The sequence below is a fragment of the Polyergus mexicanus genome, unplaced genomic scaffold, assembly GCF_030449975.1.
Source record: "Polyergus mexicanus isolate NDT 795.1 unplaced genomic scaffold, iyPolMexi1.0 SCAF_8, whole genome shotgun sequence".
In the NCBI taxonomy this organism is placed as follows: Eukaryota; Metazoa; Arthropoda; class Insecta; order Hymenoptera; family Formicidae; genus Polyergus; species Polyergus mexicanus.
Window position 1 is genome coordinate 2,766,184 of NW_027223328.1, and position 21,858 is coordinate 2,788,041.

At 34.7% G+C, this 21,858-nt stretch overlaps 1 protein-coding gene across 2 annotated transcripts; it reads left to right on the top strand.

The window, feature by feature from the left end:
- Positions 1–234: 234 nt before the first annotated feature.
- Positions 235–21,386, top strand: Ckn (CRK like proto-oncogene, adaptor protein). Of its 2 annotated transcripts, none has more exons than XM_070300446.1 (7): positions 235–821; positions 13,346–13,624; positions 14,669–14,992; positions 15,071–15,408; positions 15,539–15,931; positions 16,109–16,573; positions 16,669–21,386. In XM_070300446.1, the coding sequence occupies exons 2-7, from the start codon at positions 13,354–13,356 to the stop codon at positions 16,918–16,920; spliced, it is 2,043 nt and encodes a 680-aa protein (XP_070156547.1). In that variant the 5' UTR covers positions 235–821; positions 13,346–13,353; the 3' UTR covers positions 16,921–21,386. The 2 variants fall into 2 exon arrangements, with proteins under 2 accessions (XP_070156547.1, XP_070156546.1); XM_070300445.1 differs by lacking the exon at positions 235–821 and adding an exon at positions 3,090–3,518.
- Positions 21,387–21,858: the final 472 nt, after the last annotated feature.

Consider the following 21,858-nt stretch of genomic DNA (forward strand, 5'->3'; position numbering starts at 1 on the left):
TAGAGTTATTCTAGAATAAATATTATTGTAGTGTGAAACAAATATTAATTATTCAGCTCTTAAGACACCATTCATGTTTAATCCGTTACTGTCAAAATCTATGTTTAGAATGTACATTTACTGTCGAAATTATTTTCATTCTTTTAATTTAATTAATTTTAATAATCAAATACAAAATATACGAGATGTTGGAAGCGTGCGATTTCGAAAAAATATATATTTAAAATAAAATTAATAACTAATTTAGTAAAAAAAGAAGAAAAATCTCGCGTGAGCTTAGTTAACGAAGGGGTCGCAGGAGACATGTGTCGGTACTGTCAGTACGCATACAAAGAAGTAAGAGAGGGAGCCGCTTTTGCGTTTACGAGGCGCGGGCGTGGGCGCCTCGCCTCCTTTCGTATGCTCCTCTCTGTCGCTCCCGCTGTCAGCTGTCAGCCCGGCTGCGAGTAATTTTCGTCGTTCGAATCAAGTGGCTTTTCTCCGGTATGTATGAGCCAAAATAGCCCCGCCGTCTCTCTCGACGAGGATCTTCGCGTGTCACGTATCGACGTTCTCGTCGCGGCGATTAGTGCGAGGTTGTCTTTGAATGGACGAGCGGTAGTGAACGTGCACGACTTGTCGGCAACAAGAGGGAAGACTACAGTCACGACGACGAGGACGACGGCAACGGGAAGCGGAAGACGAAAAAACGGCACGACGAGAATCGCTCGGGGCTACCATCAAGAGTATGGATCCCTCACCCCCGTAAACTACGTTGTCAATCGAGCCCATTATTCGGCGGAAGATCGTGATACTCGGGCAGCGAGAACCTGCAAACACCGGTGAGTCGAAAGATCTAGTCGGGAAAGAACTGCACACGGGGGCGGCGTAGGGTTGATAGAGGTAGAGGGTAGAGGTGTACGTAGACAGGAGGGCAAATGAACGTACTAGAGGAGGGTTAAGATCGCTAGAGAGGGAGAGATCGAAAGGCCTATGGTCTGTCGCCATGGTGATTCCACACAGCATCGCCCTATCGCTTGGCCCCCTTATCCCTCGACCCTCGTTCTTTTGTCCCTTCGTCTCGTCGTCGAAGCATTAGGAGAGCTGGGTTGCTCGGTGGATAGAGCAGTCACCTGGCGATCGGTAGAAATCGGTAGGACGACAGGGAGAATTTTTTTTTTTTTTTTTTTTTAATTTAAATTGGATTTATAATTTATATAAATCCCGCTATACGATAAGAAAATTTTTGAAACCCATCACCGATAAATGTTCTATAAAGACTCAAAGAGAACAAACAATTTTTTAAATACTCTGAATTTTAGAAAATGTAAGATATTTCTAGATTGGATTATTGATAAAATAATATACTATCGCTTATAAATTGTTTTTTTTTTTTTTCTTACTACCACGGATCAAATTATATTATAAAATGCTGTCTATAGAAATAGGATAAAATGTGTGTTTCTCAAGTATATTCGAGCAATCTAACTGTTTAATTTTCGACTAATAACAAGTCTCACGATTTTTTATTTTTTTTTAGCATTATAATGAAATTTTTCTATCTCTCAGAAACTTTATTCATAAAGCATTCCTTTTTTTCTAATATCAAAACGCTTGTGAGCATACTCGATACTATTCATTCTATGGATTAGGTACTCTTTGGAAACATCTTATTTAGAGATTCGATATGAATATTTGCGAAGATATTTGAAATAACAGTCCTCGTCTCAATTTCGTGTAAAAGTAAAGCAATTTTTGAAAAAATTCCCCGAGTCTCAATAAAATTCCATGAAACGTCCCGGATTTTCAAGGTAAAAAAAGAAATCCTTAAGGATTATCGGTTTTTCCAAAGAGTAAACATCCGATTAACATAAAACGGAGTCTCCTATCAAGAAATTTTATTCTGCATTTTTTATTGATTGTTCTATATATCATTTATTTTATGTACAATCATCCCTTGTTTTGTTATTAATAACAGATCACTCGATTACGATAACACTATGAAGACTTGCAGTTTTACATAAGATGATAAAGAAATACACAAATTTGACATATATATACTTTCTCTTTTAAATTTAAAATGTTCCAATCAAAAAATCTTTGAGTGTTTCTTTAGCCCCAATAATCCCAATTCTTAAGCTCGTCTAAAACTTTTATCAAAAGCGAGTTGTAATTAAATAAAAATAGAAACATTCGATAATCGTGGATTTGTTTTCCATTATTTTTTGGACGCTGCGCATAAAGATTAAATGTACCGTACACATTGTTCTTTGTATCACTATACCAGCTATCTAATCTTCTCATATTTGCTCGCGTTATCTCTCTCAAACCAATCGTCAGGTAAAATCTGAATAATAATATTGATGCAACACGATCCATATTCTTTATTCTATAGACTATTTTTTTTTTTCCGTATAATATGACTTTTTCCTTTCTAACATATATTTAGTAATATTACTTTATATTTTATTGTATAATATTATTATATTTTATTACATACGTAAAAATTATAAAAAATAAATATAATAAAATTATATAATATAACATAATTATTTTTATACGATGTTGAAATAAAACTGTCAGAACATTCTATGTAAGCGAATGCGCGCGTGTCTAAAATATCTACCAGATTTTTTAATGGACATCGATATAACTATTTTGCATATAAATTATATAAATTAACGTTTATATAATGCATGACATTTTAATTGCTTATTATTATTTGCTTATTATTATTTGATTCAATCATGCGAGCAGATTATTCTATGGGCGTCACTGCGCAGGCGCGTGAACGAGAGAGAAAGACGTCCCAGATACATCTTCTCTCCTTTTTTTTTCTTTCTTTCTTTTTATTTAATCCAGTCTGCTAGCAAACATACGAGTATTTATTCCCACCATATCTACGGTATATTACTACATTAATCGTATTCTCAGAGCTTGTCTTTTCTCTACTTTCTTTACACGAAAATTATAGGGAAAGTTCGCGTATTCCTCGTGTACAAGAATCGAGAGGATGACGGGGTGATTATCGACAGCTCGCGCTCCCTGGTGACGGCTTCGAGCGTTAATCGGCTCACCGTGTGAGAAGCCGCCGCAGTGTCGCGTGTCTCTGTTCGGCGGCGGTCGCGTCTACCCGAGGCGAGTTGTCCGTACGCGAAACGCGTTCGTCGTGTCATCCCTCGCCGGAATCCGCGCGGCGGATTCTCCGCACCGCCCACGGATCGTTCGTATTCGTTGACGAGTGTTTCTTGTCAAGCGCGTGATCGACGTCCCGCGCGCGAACGCCTTCGGCGGAATCTACGATTCCGAGCGAGGAGCGGTGCTCGCGCGAGCAATGGCGCGATCGCCACGCGCCGCGAAATCGACGACGTGCGCACGACGTAGATGATACATCGGTGCCCGTTCCTCGTGGCATGGTGGTGTTTACGTCGCGCGTGAGGATCTACTGGCCACCGCGACGTTACGACGGTGCGATAAGCAGCTCGACGAAGCCGCACGGACGCGAGCCGCGTCGTGAGCCGCCATGAGACGCATCAGCGGTAAGCCGTCGTCACGAGCTTTTACTCACCGCGGATATATATATGTATATGTGCGTGTGTATGTGTGTGTGTGTGTGTGTGTGTGTGTGTCACGCTCTCGAATCCTTTGCTCCTTCGCTTCGCGAACGGCGGAATCGCGTTCTCGTAACTCGCCGACATCGAGACAACGGTCGCTTTCGCGCTTATCAATGCGCCTTCGTTTACGTTACTCTGCCTTGTGTATAGGATATTGGATGCTTTGTGTATGTGCATAGACACACACACACACGCGCACACATATTTACGTTCCTGCAATCCCGCCGCGAGGCAAGATACATTCTTATTTCAATAATTGGTTCCGCGTACAGTCGATGTCAATCGGTCACGAGATATTCTTTTGTTCGGCAAATAATTTACAGCACGAATTTACTTGCTGTGTGTGTATATGTATATACATACACATTGAAGATGGCAAGTATCGAAACATTGAGTGGAATATTTGAATAATGATTATTCTTGTCTTTCCTATATCTAGGAACATAAATTTGCATCGTGTAAGTCATTTATTATTAAGCAAAAAAGTATCCGAATCGAATGATAAATTGAATTTTTCTATTGTACTCGATGTTGCTTGATACTTTGGCCTTTGTGTTTTCGAATGTCCGTACGATTATTCAAACGCTATCATTATTGTAATCGTACACTCGACATTTGCCATGTGATTTTTCTTACGAGATCGCATGCCGATGAGCTGTCTTTATTTGAAGAAAAGATCATAAGATCTGTTTACTTAAGTTACTTTTTTTTTTTTTAATTTAGACAGATCGAAATGAAACTCGAGATCTGAAAAAGAGGAAAAAAAAAAATCTTTTGTCTTTAACAAAACATTAATATAAGAGAAAGACCTAGAGAGAAAGAGAAATGTTGTTATTCTCTCTCTCCTTTTTTATTTGGGCTTCCTCGCTAAAGTATTTTATAGTAGTGGTTTTTTTTTATCCATTCTTATATCTATAATTTATCGATAATCTTGAATCTCTACTTTTTTAATGGCAATATTTTGCGCTTGTATTGTTGTTTAAACATTATTCGGAACGAGCGGTACAAAAGAAATTTGCCACGAATAGGAATAATTTTAAGGATTAATTCTGCAACAAGAATATCGTTGTCCAGAAGCCATTTAATTCTACCTACAAATGACAATGGGAAACTGACAGATGGGGTAGAACCGAATCAAATCAGACCGAGTCGAGCAAAATTCCCCGCTATCGTTTATTTAGTCGTAAAATTCTTAGCGGTCCTTGTTGACGTCGTAAATTAAAATGGATCCGCGACGTCGTAAACCTGCTTTGTAAGTAACGAATGACGTCATTTGTTTATACATTGCTAGACGGAAAGAAAAATAAACAACCGATTAATGACATTTCGTATAAATAGAGATACTTGGATATTTACTCAGGTATTTGATCAAATTTTATAAAAATTCCGTACAATTTTTTGATGTAACGAAGGGTAGGGGGGAAGAGAAAAAAGCATGAGATTTCTATAACATATATGTTATCAATATATATAATCAAATCGTTTCGAACATGTTATATTTATTTCTCTTTGCTTTGTACAGATTTAAAATGCCATCAATTTGCCTTACTTTCAATAACGAAAATTAATTAGACAATTAATTGTGAAACAGAGAAAATTTTAAATAGATTTATTCAAATTCATTCAAATTATATATAATCGTATAAAAGGTAGATTTGCCTTTTTAGCTTCTTTATCAAGTACTTGATCAATCTATACCGCGCAAAATCAGCGGTTTCGAGATGGTACGAGTGCACTTGCATTGTACATATCTACCACAGAATTGGGTAAAATCACTGATGAACTCGGCAAGTTTACAACTCACGTTCGTCGGAACGTAGGAGAAAAAAAAAAAAAAACCGTCGCTCTCCAACATAGTGATGCATTTTGTGCCCGCTGCCAGCACGTGTGGAGAGGATAGTTTATACAAGGAACGAGCCGTGCACCCTATCCCCCCCCCCACCCTCCCCTCCCCTACACGCGCTGGCAGCGGGCACAAAATGCAAAACTTGCATCACTGCTCCAACATCGACCCTCCAATCATTATTCGATTCGTAGAAAGTATCAATGTGCTATTTTTCCGGTTTTTTTTTCCCCCTAAAAAATCTCGTATTTTTTTCAATTTTCTTCTAAAAATCTGAATGAAAAAAAAAAAAAAGTATATTTTTGAAGAAAAAGTTTTTTTTTATGTTTTCTACTTTTCTCATTAATACCCTAAAAAAAATATATGAATATAATGATTATAAAAATTTTCCATGAATTTTATATATAAATTTTATCTTTTGTTAATTATATAACTCTTGATTTAATTATAACTTCTTGTTATATCCAATAATTTTCAGAAAAATGACAGAATTATTCTCTATTTAATATATATATGTAACAATTATATAATGCTTTTTATAGATGCGAGAAATTTTTTCTATAATCCAAATATATTTACATAATATATAAATGTATATAATATATAAGGCGTATCTCGCTTCAGTTTTTTTTTTTTTTCAGACATTACGTTATTTCTTTTTTTAGTATCAACATCTGGTACTCGTGATAAAAATTACATGCTGTTCCTGCCGAGGACGTACGACCCGTTATCTATAAGAATTCTTTCCCGGTTCTCTCACTCTCTATCTCTCGCTTTTTCCTCCCTTTCTCTCTCTCTTTAAAGGATCGCGTTCGATCCGTATTCGTTGTATCAAACATACGCGGGCGGATAGAAGGGGGAGGGATTGAAAGCAAAAAAGAGATCAGAATTGTAAGTAGATATAGGTACATCTATATCTAACCTCGTCTACCCACGCTTACGAAAGTTCTTCGAGACGAATCAATTTGACGAGAGAAGCTTTTTCTTCGTTTCTTTACTCTGTAACTCGTCAAATATTCCGATATATTTAATTTGTGCTCGCAAAACGAGTTTGTATGTTGGTGAAAAAAAAAAAAACATGATTTCTGTTTTGCATTGTCAACAAAAAATTATTTCGTAAGATGGACACATATTTAGAAATATATTTCAAAAAGTGGAACGTTTTATTTTTTGAAATTATATTTTTCCTGCAAAAGAAGAGAGAGAGAGAGAGAGAGACTTTCTTTCGCATCAAATCCACATTTTTTTTTTTTTTTGTGATAGTTAATTATTTCAATTGTGTGATTCATGATTTTTCTCTTTCTCTTTCTTCAGCGAAAAATTTCTCGATTAATAAATCTTCTCGCATTAAAGTCGCGCACATATATTTTATTTGTAACTGCAAAAACTTTCTACGTCGAAAGTTCTTTTTACGTTCTCTCTGCTTTAACTTTACCGTCATGATCGTAGCATATGTACAATATGTTTGGAATTCTTGAAATTGCGAATTTCACATTTACTTCATACCACAATGTCTACATATATGACCTCAATTTGCTAACAACTTCCATGGGCGCAACCTTGAAGCGCATTAATCTGTGATTTAATTTGAAGAACGAAATTAATTAAAGGCAACATAAAGGAATTCATTACGGAATGCGTTTCTATTTCTTTCGCGTATTTCCAATATATACACAACTCGATTTTGTAGAAATTGCATCATACGTAATAAAATTTTGTATTATCGTTAACATATATTTGTTAAATTTAGAGAATTGCGTTATAATAATTATATATTTAACTAATACTCAAAATAGATGCATATATAATTAATAATTACTCTCCCACATCTGCATCTATTTTATGAAAGTCCGTAACGTGAATGAAATAGGAGATACGTGTAATTTAAACTTCTATAAAGTTCATCCACAATAAAAATTTTAAAAATTTAAAAATTGTTTAAATACAAAACCTAAATAAAAAATTCAATTTATTTTTAATTTAATTAAATAAAAAAAGTTTTAAATTTAGCTAAATACAAAAATTTTATCTTTGTTCTACTTTCGCAGTTCGAAAAATGCCATTGAGTTCTTAGCTATTAAATGTGATGATAAATCATTATAATTCAATATAACTATGTTATTTTTTTATTGATTTACGGAGAACCAACATCTCTAATATATATATGACGCTTTTATTTTTATTGAAAATCATATTAATGTACGCTTGAAAGAAAAATTCTTCGAGAACTGTGTCGCAAGTTGATCGTAGCCATGGGATTATTCAAAAAGAAAAATGTTACACTTTCTTCACATGCTATAACGTATACTGGTATTGGAATATTCTAATCAAACGCCAAGGGAAATTACATACAGTATATGGTAATACAGGATTTTTTTTTTTTTTTCTCCCTACGGTAACGATATTCTCGTTGACATACTTTTCCGGTGACCGCGGCGAGAATGCTCCTATCGGTAATGCTCCTATTCGCAATTATTATTCGCTGTATCGCTTAATTATCGATCTGTGTCTTACTTAGTTAGTGTTATCTTCTGTCGCGAACGTATCAAATTATACGATACAATCGTATTTTTAACATCCTATTCTATATGCGTATTCTCAACACATTTGTTTTCCGTGTTCTTAACATTTTCCGCGGAACTGCTCCATATTTCATATTTGCCACGTGATGATATGTAGGATAGATAATGAAAGACAAAGTACATCATGCGCATCTATACATGATCTAAACGCAATGACATTTTCATTTTGCGCCTGTATTATTTGGACAAGAAAAAACGGGGAGAAGGTTTGATTTCAATCAAAAATACGGTTGTATTATTTTTCACACGATTTTTTTAATCGTGCCATAAATAAAAAATTATAAAGATAACTCGCTCCAATTCTCGTATTATGGATATTGAAGACACCTCTCGTAGTAACTTGTTTTTCGACGGTAGTTCTTTCCGTGCTATCTCTTTCTTTCTCGAAACAGGAAACGATAAAATAAAAGATAAAAATATTAGTAATACAAAACGATCAAATTATCGATCGTAATTGCAGAGCAAGGTAACTTGCTCCTGCTCGTCCTTGACGAGGATCCACTCAAGCGATCGTCCACCCCGATGCATTATGCAGATTACACGGGCCGGTCGTAGATTGCGGCGTGTTTTTTTTTTTTTTGTTTTTTTCCCCCCTTTTCTTGTTCGATCTTAGAGATGTCCAGCATCCTTAAAGCCGCGTCCACAATGACAATTGTTTCATCGCAATCGCTGACATAGCATGATGGTTATCTACAAACTCGATAAAACTTTTTATTTTTATAATCGAATTAATTAAAATCGATAACATCCGTTTTGATATAATTAATTGACAAATAAATTAGTCGTTATTTCTTAAACGTTTCGATATACAAGATTAATATTCTTTAACAGCGCAAGAATAAAGAAATAACAGTGCTAGTAATGATTTATAATGTAATCGATTATATTACTGTTTGATTTTGATAATGATGCTCAAATATTGATATATATCGATATTAATAAGTATAATAAGCATATTATCAGATTCTTCTCACACACAAAGTAATATTTTTCTTTGCATTTTTTATTATATAATTTATATTATATTTATAGCGCTCAATTAAATTAGAGTATATATTTAAGTGAACCGAAAAAAATGCTCGAAATCTGATCTTTGGAAATCTGACGAGTACGCATTAACAAAAGTGCAATATAATATACACACATACGCAGAATATTACATAATATTAGTTTGTTAAACTCTTTATAAAATTAGAATAGAAAAATATAACGAAAATAAGTAATTTAAGATATCTTAATTTTTTTAATGAAGATATTTTAAAATTTATCTCAAAAAATCTATTTAAAAACACTTTATTCTCTTGTCAGCTTCTCAAAGTGAAACAAAATTTATTCCGTAAAGACATAATTAATTAACAAAATTTCAGATAATCGTAATATATAAATTACTTCGTATTATACATAGGGTGCTCATGAAATAAATGACAAAAAAAAGTTGGGGAATTTATTCTATTATTCACATGCTAAAAACATTTTTGTTATAATTAATTTCGAAAGATAGATTTTTACGTTATCAAGAATCAAGACTTGCGATTGCAATTCTTATCTTTATATCGCATCTTACTTCCATATCTATCCATACCTAACCGGAACATTCTCTTCGTAATCGGAGTCACGGCGCCGCACCAACGCGCGTTCTAGAAAGGAAACATTTAAATAATATCGACAGCCTTTTATTAATGGGAGGGGAAAAAAATGTGCTTCGTTTCGTGCGTATCGTGGATCGCGTACTTGTCGTCTCGCAAGATCTGTCAGCCGGTCGCTCGATCAATGAAATCTCTCGTTGTTCCTCTCTCTGCCTTGCGCAGGGAGTAAAATATTAAATCCTCCTTCTCTTACGAGCCGATCCTCGTCGTTCCCTCAATGTTTCCATATGTTGCGTCGATCTGCATGCCGCGCTTTTCCAAAACTACCTACGCGGGTAGCCTAGCAGGGGCGGCCCACGCCGGGTTCTGGAACCCGTTCACCCACCTTTCGACCTCGCCCATTCGCCACCACCAACGTGCCGTTTCACTGACACCGTATACGCGCCTGCGCTTATCTAAACCACACTTTCTGACAGTTCCGAATAGGAACTGTCATTGTGCTTCCCTTCCGCGAGATAGTTAGCTATCCGATTCATTGAATACAGTATCGTGCGTTTCCTTAAGTTTTTAAAGAACGGATTGATCCGCAAGTGCTTGCTGTTCTATCGAAAAAGTGATTAATCCAATCAATTATGTTCAGAATTGTCATCGAATTTTCAAGCACTCTCTGAGCAATCGGATATTTTTATCGTGTCGTCTGCATATAACGATTAATTTAATAAAGACTATTGATTAATCCATTAAAATGGATAAACAGATACAGTTGATTACGATCTCATCTAATATTCGTTCAGTGTAATTTTAATGGTGCCATAAAAATGTTCATCGAATCTCAATCTTATTAAATCAAATAATAAAAATATATGAGTTTAAGGGAATGAGGAGAAGCAATAACTGAATGAAGTTATATATCTTGAAGAAAAATTTTGGTACGGAGTAGTTGCTCATCGAAATTGATGTTATTGTAAAACACGATTTGTCTTGATAATATATCTGTGCAATTTAGTCTCTTCGACGTTACGAGTGTGTCTGAAATTACACCCATACGTTCCGTACTTATCACATTGATAAACGCGATCACGAAGGTATGTGAACGGTAGCGATAAATTCGATAAACGGTATTCGATCACGTATTCATCGATAAATAGTGACTAATCGTCAGAAGAATCACGTCTATGTTTGGAAACGATCGAAACAGGTTGTGATATGGTGTAAATGGCGATCACCGCCGTAGCGAGTTGTCTGGGTCCCCCGCCCTTGCCACCCGGGAAGCGATTCCTGCAAAAGTCCTCGAGAAAATTGTCGTCCACTTACAAAAGTTTTCGCGATCCTGCCGTGGAGGCCTGGCTCCTTCATGGACCTCCGGAAGATCCGATGGCGAAGCTGCGCTCGCGCGAGACGACAATCGGAGCGATTGCGATTAACCAGAGCCTGTTCAGAAGCTGCTCCGAGGGCAACTTACGAGCTCGTGAAACGACAGCCGCGTTGCCGAGCAATACGCCCCTGGACAAATGCATCAAGGCAATTTACGGCAGTTGGAAAAATCTCTTGTACCGTAAGTGCGCGGACATCGTATCGGGATGTAACCACAAACGGGAGGGAATATCGATTAAGAACGAGAGATTTACAATTTTGAGCGAGGAGAAAACTTCACTAAATCGCTGCTCTTACTTCGATATTTGAGATATCTCTTCAAGAGAGAGAGAGAGGGAGAAGGAGATTTGTAGATATTGCGAATTTAAATTTAAATTTATATTTCTTTTTAATGAAGATATGTCGTTTTTCGAAATAATAAGCAAGTTATTATTTTTTTTATTTCTAGTAAAAATATTATATATTAGTTTTTATAGCGGCTCTGAGTAATGAGTCGGAACATGATACGATAACTTTTATCAATCATCGAACGAATTAACAAATTACTGTTTTGCTGCTTGATATTTATGATTCGAGCTTCGTTGGTGAATTACGCCTCCTTCGGTTATCGCCGAATGTACATACAACTTTCACACAGTAAGCACATTGTGAGCTGTGCATTCCGCGCTCGCAGAAGCGTCAATCGCAGAAGCGATCTGAAAACTGGCACATGTACCAATATGTATCGCAAAAGAATCCGATGGAGTTTAGATAAATATTCTTTTAAATCGGGATTTTTTTTTTCCCCCTTTCTAAAGCAAATCTCTATTTTATTACCTGAATAAAATTGTACTCACGATTTATATTTTATTCGCGTATTGTATACACGTCAAATAATTATGTTTAGAAATAGAATCTTGTAAAGTCTTATATCATGCGTATACCTTTCTCTTTTTTTCCTTTACTTGTCGCTGATGTTACATATTTTTAACGTCTTCGAATCGCGTGTAAGATAAAACAGTCGGACGAACGAGATCGATTGGATCTCGTGATCTGAATGATTTTTTTTCTTAGAGGAACAAATATGAGAAGGAAAAAGAAGCTTCACGAAATCAAGAAGATTTTCCGTGTTTACGTAACGAATTGACACATCCTGCAGATTGTGTGTGACACTAGTCTCCTCTCTTCTCTTTTCCTTTATTCCACATTCGTCCAAATTATGGTGTGAAATACAATATATGCCTAGAACAAAAATATTTTATTTCATTACTTGATGAAATATGGACACATACAATATTAGAGAGATTCAATGTCAATTAAATTCATTATTATTATGTAGTTTAAAAAAATTAATTATTATTGATTTAAGCCCTTCGATCACAGGATTATTTATTACTTGAATGTTGGTTTATTGAAATCATCGACACATATCGAACTTTCGGTCTTACATTCGTTTTATATGATCTCGAATTTTTGAAGTATGAAATTTTCTTTTAAATAATACGGAATGTTTACAAAAAGAACACTGAATCTCTCTGTTTATAAAGTGATATATAATAACCAAATATATACACTGATATAATTTATATCTATTTTTGACAGTTAATTATTTTTAAAGAACGGTATTTTATTTTAATTTTTATTTGTTGCACATACAATATAAAAAGAAAAAGCTTATTGCAAATATTGAATAAACATACTTTTTATAGTTTGTTTCCAGATACTTTCTATGATAATATTGTTACGATTATTTACAATTTTTTTGAATTCAATAAAAATATAAGAGCTTATCACACAGTATGTATTTATATATGAATCGTCATATAAATAAATGTTTGAAACTAAATAGTTATAAATATTTCTGCATGTTTTACACAAAGTAACTTACCTAACTAAATAGTTACATCGTTGAATGTTGATGGATATACTCATACAACATTCTGCCATTTAAACTTTGATATTTTTATTTATACGATATACAGGATAGTTGGCGTTAATAATACAATCGTAACGAATCTAAAGAAATATATAAACTAAAAATGTATAAAAAAATTATATAGTAAATAATAATTACTGAAAATAATCATTATAATGGAATTAAAATTGTTATAATTCTGAAAATTCTTTATCATTAATTTATAAAACTAATTTTATAATTGCATCTCGCGCGCCAGGGTTTCTCAATCGTCACAATTTCAACAAGCAGAAAATGTTGCGCGCATGTATTATGTAATTATGAGATATAATTTATAAAATAAATTTTGCAAAAAATTCTACACATTTCACCATCAATTTCCTTTCATTGTAATCTCAATGAACCCGCGTATGTTATCGTATATATCGTACATAATCGATTAAAATTTTTTCTTCTTGCTGCATATGTTACAGTTGGCGGTATGAGCCGGCCGTCCAAAGCCGTGACTCAAGCGAAGAAAGTAGCACCACCAGCTGTACCAGACGTGTTTCGACACTCGGGCTCCTCTTTTGGCTCGGCTGGATATGCTAGCAGCGAGGATAGCTGCTTCCTCTCTGGAAGCGGCCCCGGAGGTACGACGGACGATGGTTCCTACGGGATGCCATCTGGAAAAAGTCCGGGACCTATTTTTACCCATCCTGGCTTCGCCTTTCCGCCGGTGATCGGCAAATATGCCCACGCCGAAGATCAAGGTGCGAGTTATATGATGATGAACGTACATTATATATGAGAATCGTGAGATATTAGGCTTAATCTCTATTGCGGAAAGTACAAAAAAACGTCAAGTAACAACGCCAAACATTACATGACTATATCTCTATGTTCCTGTGATATAATTTGCCATTTCGATTAACTAAACTAACTTTTATTTCGATTAATCTGAAAACAATTTTGCCGTAACGAGTAACAAAGTAAGACTGTGTACAATATATATTTGGACTACACCGTATTTCACTCTTGAGAACCTTATATAGCAACATTTTTTACATATTAAAAATGATCCTTTTATCAATCGTTCTTTAACAAGGAGATAAAATTTACATTTTTTTATTAAAAAGCTAAAAATTTGATTAAAATAAATGTTGGACAATCGGTTATCAATGACCCATACCAGTATTTTTGCATTGCATGACTTACTGGAGTGTCCTACATTATTGGATTACATTCACGTCCTTCGAATATGAGCATATATTTATGGCTGATGAAAACCAGTTCAGTTTAAATTTATTATTTGTTATATTTTTATGCTAAAACGTAAGATATAAATTCTCTCCTTTCTTTATACTTCCTCTCATTCATCTTCTATTACTGTTGTATTCGTGTTGATCTATTTTTGGTTCACTATCGCAAGAATTGATATGTTCTGTGTTCATTAAAATTGAATCTCTTGGCACCAGTTTGTTTTAACTTCGTGAAATCACCAGAAGCTTTATTATATAAAATGTATGACTAAATTTATTGTAATTACTTACAATAAATAACGTCGGAAGAATAGAAAAAACATATTAAAAAAAGAAAGATTTTTTTTACGTTTTTCAATTGTTCTTTTTTTACAACAGTATTTTTATAAAATTATAGCTTAATTTTTGAATATTTGCGGATTGAAAAAGACAGAAACCTTAATTAAGAAAGAATTAAAATATTATATAATTAACAAAAAGAATTATATTAATATGAAAATAGTATTAGGCATAATATGATTATATAATAGATCAATTATTTTTTATATTACTTAGGTATCGATATGACCCAGAGTCCCGGCAGGGACAGTCCTGGTAGTTCTGGATCAGGTTCCGGTTCTAGACATTCTACGGCATCGCTGGATTCTGGAAGAGCATCCGGATATCATTTGGGACCCAGGGGACCCGGTGCTCTTGCCTCGTCTCCCAGATGCTCTATCAGTTCCCTCGGAAGTCATCCCGACCGACCGGCGGACCTTGATGTCGTTCACGCTTGGTTAACCGAGCTCCAATTTGAGGAATATTTTCCATTGTTTGCTTCTGCAGGTTACGACCTTGCTACTATAACACGTATGACACCGGAGGATCTCACGGCTATAGGTGAGTCGAGTATCGCAGTAGTAAGTCTACTCCTATTGCGACACTTGCCTCTACTCTTTTTTAAATGTTACATTACAGGTATTAAAAAACCCAATCACAGAAAGCGACTAAAAGCGGAGATAGACAATTTGAATATAGGAGATGGATTGCCGGAACACGTACCCGGATCGCTAGAAGAATGGCTTAGACTTCTTAGGCTCGAGGAGTACCTTGGTGCTCTTCATCAGCAGGGTATGCGTTCCGTCGAGGACGTGACAACCCTTACTTGGGAAGACCTCGAGGACATTGGTATTGTACGTCTAGGTCATCAAAAAAAATTATTGCTGGCGATTAAGAGAGTTAAGGATATACGCGCTGGCAAGCGTATACAGCCGCTTGACCTTGCACGTTTACCGCCACATCCTGGACATACACAGGTAAGTCATATTCTCTCTATTGTTTTTATATTAGATCCGTTGAGAAGTTGTAATCTCTCCCAATTGTTTTATATAATAAAAGATTATATTGCAGCGATTAATTTATTTTTTTTTTTATTTTTTTTTATAGGATGTTGTTATTCAACGAGGCGGGCCTGATCTGCCATCACCCGATGAGGATTGTTCCTCTCCTGTACTCAGATCTTTCCAAAGAGGTGGGAGCGATACTACTTGCGGTACTACTTGGAGGAGTATGTACGCCGCACTTCCAGCTGATTATGGTACAGTCGGTCGTACTGGCTCTCGTGGAAAATCTTTGGAAAGCTTAGAGGACGCGCCTCTCGGTTATCCCCCGTCACCGGCTCCAGTTTCGCATCCACAACCCCTCGACTGGCGTCCACGCAGTTTCGAGGATGGCGATCTTACACCTACGAATGATGCTTCCGCTATAGATTCCGGTGGCGGCGGTGGCACACTTCCACGACCAAGACATTGCCTCGTTCGCCCGCGGCCTGTAGCCAAGGTATTAATTTAATTAATTTATATAATATATGTTCAAAATATGTATTAATATCTGAATAAGAAAGATTTATCTGTTCACATCTGAATGATTTGTATATAATACAAGTTACAATCGCACGAGTTTTCCAGTATTTGTACATGTGTATATATACATGTATGTGCGTATCTGTGATTTCAGGTCACCGCAACACCAGGACAATACAAATCTTTGCCAAGAGATTTGGATAACAAGTATCAATTAACTTACGGACTGGAGAGTAGTCCGCACCTTCCGAAACGATGTCCTCCGTCGCCCCCGAGACGGCAAAGTTCCAGAGACACAACTAGTTCTTCCATAGTAGGTGTAGGTACAGCGATTGGCGACGTCGTGATAGACTGTAGCGGACCAGTACCGACAGCTTCCTGCGATGATCATCACATTCATCAGCATCATCATCAGCATCAGCATCACCATTTGCTTCATCACCCACCGCCACCACCGCCAGCACCCACGCCTGCGGCTTCTACACCGCCGCAACTAAATCGACCGCCTTCCTCTATGTCACGTTCATGGGGTAGCGTCAGTGTGAACGTTAACGAGGAACACGAATTAATCGCTTCTCTTGCTCTACAGCATCGTAATGGGTCGGATGCTAGTTTTAAGGTTTGTTGATACTTGAAGAATGTTATGTTTGTAACATTGAATATTTTTTTATCTATGTAATATTTATTATGTATTTTGTTCTTATGTTTATACAGTCAAGTTCCAGTACAGAATCAGACTCTTTGCCGTTTGCAAATGAGAATGCCGGCACAATAAAGCAAAGGGCCGGTCGAGCACAAGAATACGTACCGGGTGGATCAAATAGCGGTATCGGCGGTCACGTACTCCATCATTCTAGTGGCGAACCTGCGGACGTTCTGAACGACATTGGGAATATGCTTGCCAATCTTACGGATGAACTCGATGCGATGCTTGAAGAGGAAAAACGCCAGGGCCTCAACTCATAATTGTCACTGCCTTCGTTTTCTAATTGACCAGAGTTGCCATAAGTAAGCTTGGCTATTGTCACTATAATACGCGAGATAAGATATTTGTTTAGTGCAGGGTACATGTTCGAATATGAGTAAATGCAATTTACGAGGAGGAATCCATGAACGAATACGAATGGCGTCGAGATATTTGGATACCTATTATCCTATAAGAATGTTAAAGACAGAGATATTTACCGACATATATAGACATATTATATCTTTTTGTTGCATTTTATTTTGAGAGAAGTGAGAGTAACATATATCACACTCTAAATTGAATAATAATATTCGGTTTTGTATTGTACAGATTAATGCATATTTTCGCGTGATTTATATTTTGCTTCGATCATAGTTTCCTTCATCGTCTCTTATTGGGAGGAAAAAGTGCTTTACTTTTATATGGAAACATATCGGAGCAAGTTCCAACAAGTTTCCAGACGCAGCTGTTCTAGGATAATATCGCACAATTTTTAAGTATCTTCTACTTCTTTTGAAGTAGTTGTAGTTTACATTATACTTTTTGTTATTTCTTTTTTTTATAATGGACAATATTAGAAATGAGTGATAATGTAGAACATATCACTCTATTCTATCTGATAAATTAGCGTGTGTATCTTCAAGAAAATAATACACGAGATATTGACATGGCAAAAGGGGAGGGGAATAAAGTTTTTAAAACAAGTATAGATATATTGAATGTATAATCATGATTTGTACTATATGTTGCATGTAGTACGAGCATGTTGTGCAAACAATTTGATTTTCCAATATGCATCTTCCAACTATTCTTACAATTTATAATTATAACACATACAAGAAGTCTGACCTTCTTTTCTAGGAATTTGATTTTCATCAATACATATACATTCCAGTTGACATTTTTCTATTTCCGTCCTTTGTTAAATCAATATATATGATAGAAATCGAAATTTTTTACTCATAGCTTATTCAGTTATTAAAATAAGACAAATCATATGTTTTATGATTCATTGTCCAGATGAAACAGTTCCGAATGTCAGAGAGATATATTTATAGAGAGATTGTTACAACGATAAAAAATAATTAACATTCTTGATTATAATATAATATAATTTTTGAAAAAAAAAAGATTAGAAGGCATAGGCGCGTAACGCTTTTTTTCAACAAGAGTTTCATAAAAAATATAATTGCAGATAGAATTTCAAGGCAATATAATTTAGTACAGAAATAGAAATAACATATGCTAATTAACATTTTGTATTTATTATCCGTACTAACGAATATAGAAACGTATTATATAACTTATTAATTATATGATACATCCAGATGTGCAGAAGCACTTGGAAAGTATTCATATGTATCAAATCAAATAAAATTGTAGCTGCGGAGGCACGTTTTTGAGCGTCTTTGCTGTGTTCGAGGATCTGTGTTACTGATGTTTTCAGATCTGAATATAACAGTATTTTGCAAGAAATTTTTATAAAATACTTTGTCACATATGCGATATATTGAGGATAATTGTACAACAAGCATTTTTTATTACATTTTTTATCTACCTTTGTAATAATAATATTCTCGTAATAATGCAAGCAGCAGAAATTTAAATCAAGAATTCTTTACGTAATACGTAACAGGAATCTTGTTGACCTTTGTTTCAAGATAAGCTGATACAAGAAAAAATTGTTTTTGCTATATGATTTTTTTATTTAAGAGTACTTATGCTAATAAGTCTATACTTATATACCGTTTTGGTATGTATTATTAATACTTCCTGCGCGGCAAGTCTATACGTTTCTATTTCCATTTTAAACGATTATTTTACATACCAGTTTGAATGATTGATAATGTAAAATGCATAAATTACGACAAAATACATAATTATTATATCTCTTTTCCCCTATGTGCGGCACATTTTTAACCCTAAAGAGGGTCGCGTGTTATACATAATCTGATCCAATCGCGTTCCACAGATAAAGAACACATAGCATATATGGAATTTTAAGGTACACTTAAACTTAGAATTAATTGATGAAGAATAAAAGCTGCTGAGAGTACAGAATACTAGAGAGAGCGAGAAAGAAAAAGAAAGAGAATTGTCTTGTTAATTACTATAGATAATATAGGTGCATGTGTGCGTGCGTGCCTGTGATGCGTTTTGTGTGTAGAATGCATAACATATACTTTATATATACATACATATATATGCGGAGCGTGTCTTAAAGAGATCGGATATTTTTTTAATAAATCATCAATTTGCAATTATTTTTTTCTTAACAAAAATATTGAGAAAAATAAGAGATTATCTTGCATACATCTTTTATCGTATATAATAATAGTATAATACAAATTTTTTAGGACTAGCATACTTGACATTTATAGTTAAAAATTCAACAAAGTGAGACATTGTTATAGACATTGTTGATAGAAGCAAAAGGCAGCTAAAAGATATTACAAAGTAGATTTACTTGTGCAATTTATAAAAATTATTTGAGATATTCAAATTCCAGAATAAATGAATTGAGATAATATGCTCTTTTCAAACTAGTATTTTATTATTAATGATTACCAATCATTGACTTCCAGTGATTGTAGAGTGCACGTTTCGCGTCATTGAAAAGAAAAATTTGTACAGATACTATTTATTACTTGACTCTATGCAATTTTTGACATAAGCTGCGAATTAAAATTTTATGAAAATAAATTCTGTTTATGAAATTATTGAAAAATATATTTTTATGTATTTGGTTCTGTTTAAAATTTATTTGGCGCAAAGTTTTCGTTTTTCAATTGCACGAAATTTGAAAACTTGATATTTTCTAAATGAAAATTGACTTCAAATTAGTCAAAAAATATGTTTCATTGAAAGGACATCCGATCTTTTTAAGATGTTGGATATGTATGTGTGTGTGTGTGTACGTATGTATATACATTTAATAAGCAGTGAATTTAGGAGGGCATATTCCACAATGCCGCGCGCGAGCCTTTGAGCGAGATAGATTAATCTGTTGTTTTTACAGATGAATAAACCACACTCTAATCAGCCGCAATTGACTGACGCGCGATTTAGCGTGAACGAGTTACGCACATTATAGATTTATATTGCCATTTGATACTTATAATACTACAGTAACGCAAATCATTCGAATACGAGTCTTCGATCTATCGACTTTGTATTGTAAAATCTATAATATACAAATATTATTCACATTTAGCAGCTAATTATTATGTCTTGATTTAGAGTTTAGTTTATGTGTGTGTGGTATTTTATTCTGAATATAAATATTTGAGTTCGGTTTACAACTTACGTCATAACGATATCTCAATAAAATTAATTATATCATCGTATATAATATATAATAGCAGAGTTGTAGCCTGTTATATATATAGGAACTATAGTTATTTTAAAAGTGGTGCAAATTAAGTCTTGGAAATTGTTAACAGAGGAGCATATATATATACATATAATATTTATATATTACATTATTTTATTTAATCTTTAAACATCGATTTATATGCATATAAATATCTTTTTTATTTCTGTATTAGCAATGTTACATTCAGATAACAATATGTTTCAGCCATCTTGTTAGTTTCAACATCCAGTTGATTTAAATATACAATATTTTGCAGGTTTTTAATGTTACAAGAGCAATTGTATAACAAAGTATATAACGAGAGTTAATCGCAATTCGCTAAATAAATCGTAAAATCCATTTCTTTCATACTTATTGCGTTTCAATTACAGAGATCAATATACATGTATATGTACAATATATTTTACACGATGCCTTTTCACTAGTAAAAAAAGGCATGATATAAATTCTTACGATTTATTATGTTACTTAAACTCGTTGTATTAACTCCATTATATTTACATTGTACTAGAGATTAACAACAAGATTTTGCACTTTTGCATTATAACGCGGCAAATTGCGAAATTGTTGACGCATTCGAGTGAATGCATTACATCTCTTTATGATAACGTCCTCTTCCACATACAAAAAAGAATGTGATTTGTTTTAAATAAACCTCTTCGCTTCCACATAAACGTAAATTAATATTTCTTCAGTAGAAACGAGTAGAAGAGAAAATCTATGAATAGATCTTTCTTTTTACAATATTTTTCAATGCTTCAGCTAACATGAATTCAAAGTTCGCTCTGGTTTATAGGCAGCTAATTGACAATTTGTTGAATACTTTCACAAGATGTACAGATGCTACACAAGCGCATATAAAGCATATTAATTAGTCATAGTTTTTGTACGCGTCGCTATTAGTGTCTCGCTCATAGCGAGCCCAATGCCCGCCTAAATTTCATTGTACAATCCCCTTCTCTCTCCCCCCCCCCTCCCCCGCCCCTTTCACGTTGGCTTAAACGCGCATTATTTGGTAGATATGTTATTTGGTTTATCAATTAAAAGCAAGGGTGATTGATCTTTAAATAAAGCCAATGGACACACTTATTCGTCATTTCTCGATTCTCGCATGAATTATTTCCCCTGTTATATTTCCGGTACGAGAAATTCACAGTCGAAGAAAAAAAGGAAGTGTCATTTCACACGTGTCACGTGTACGATAAAGTATCATGTTCAATTTCGATACGGGAAATATCTATCCATGTCGATCGTAAAGACGCTCTAAGAGGGTCGAAAAGATTTATAAGAGAACTCCCGTTCGTGGACGCGCGCGCGCGCGCGTCTACTTGTTACTTAAATGCATCTTCCATTCCCTCTTTCCACGTCGTTCTTTACGTTCATTGCTCGTTCCCTCTCTCTCGCGCGGCCACCCTTTTCTCGTGTCGTACAGTGGTGTGAGATAGATAAAATCTTAAATTCTGGAGATGTCTTTTTCTACAAGATATCCGATATATATCCCTTACTATATAATACTCAAATAATTGTACAATAAAAAAATCGTGAGATAAAAATATTTCTC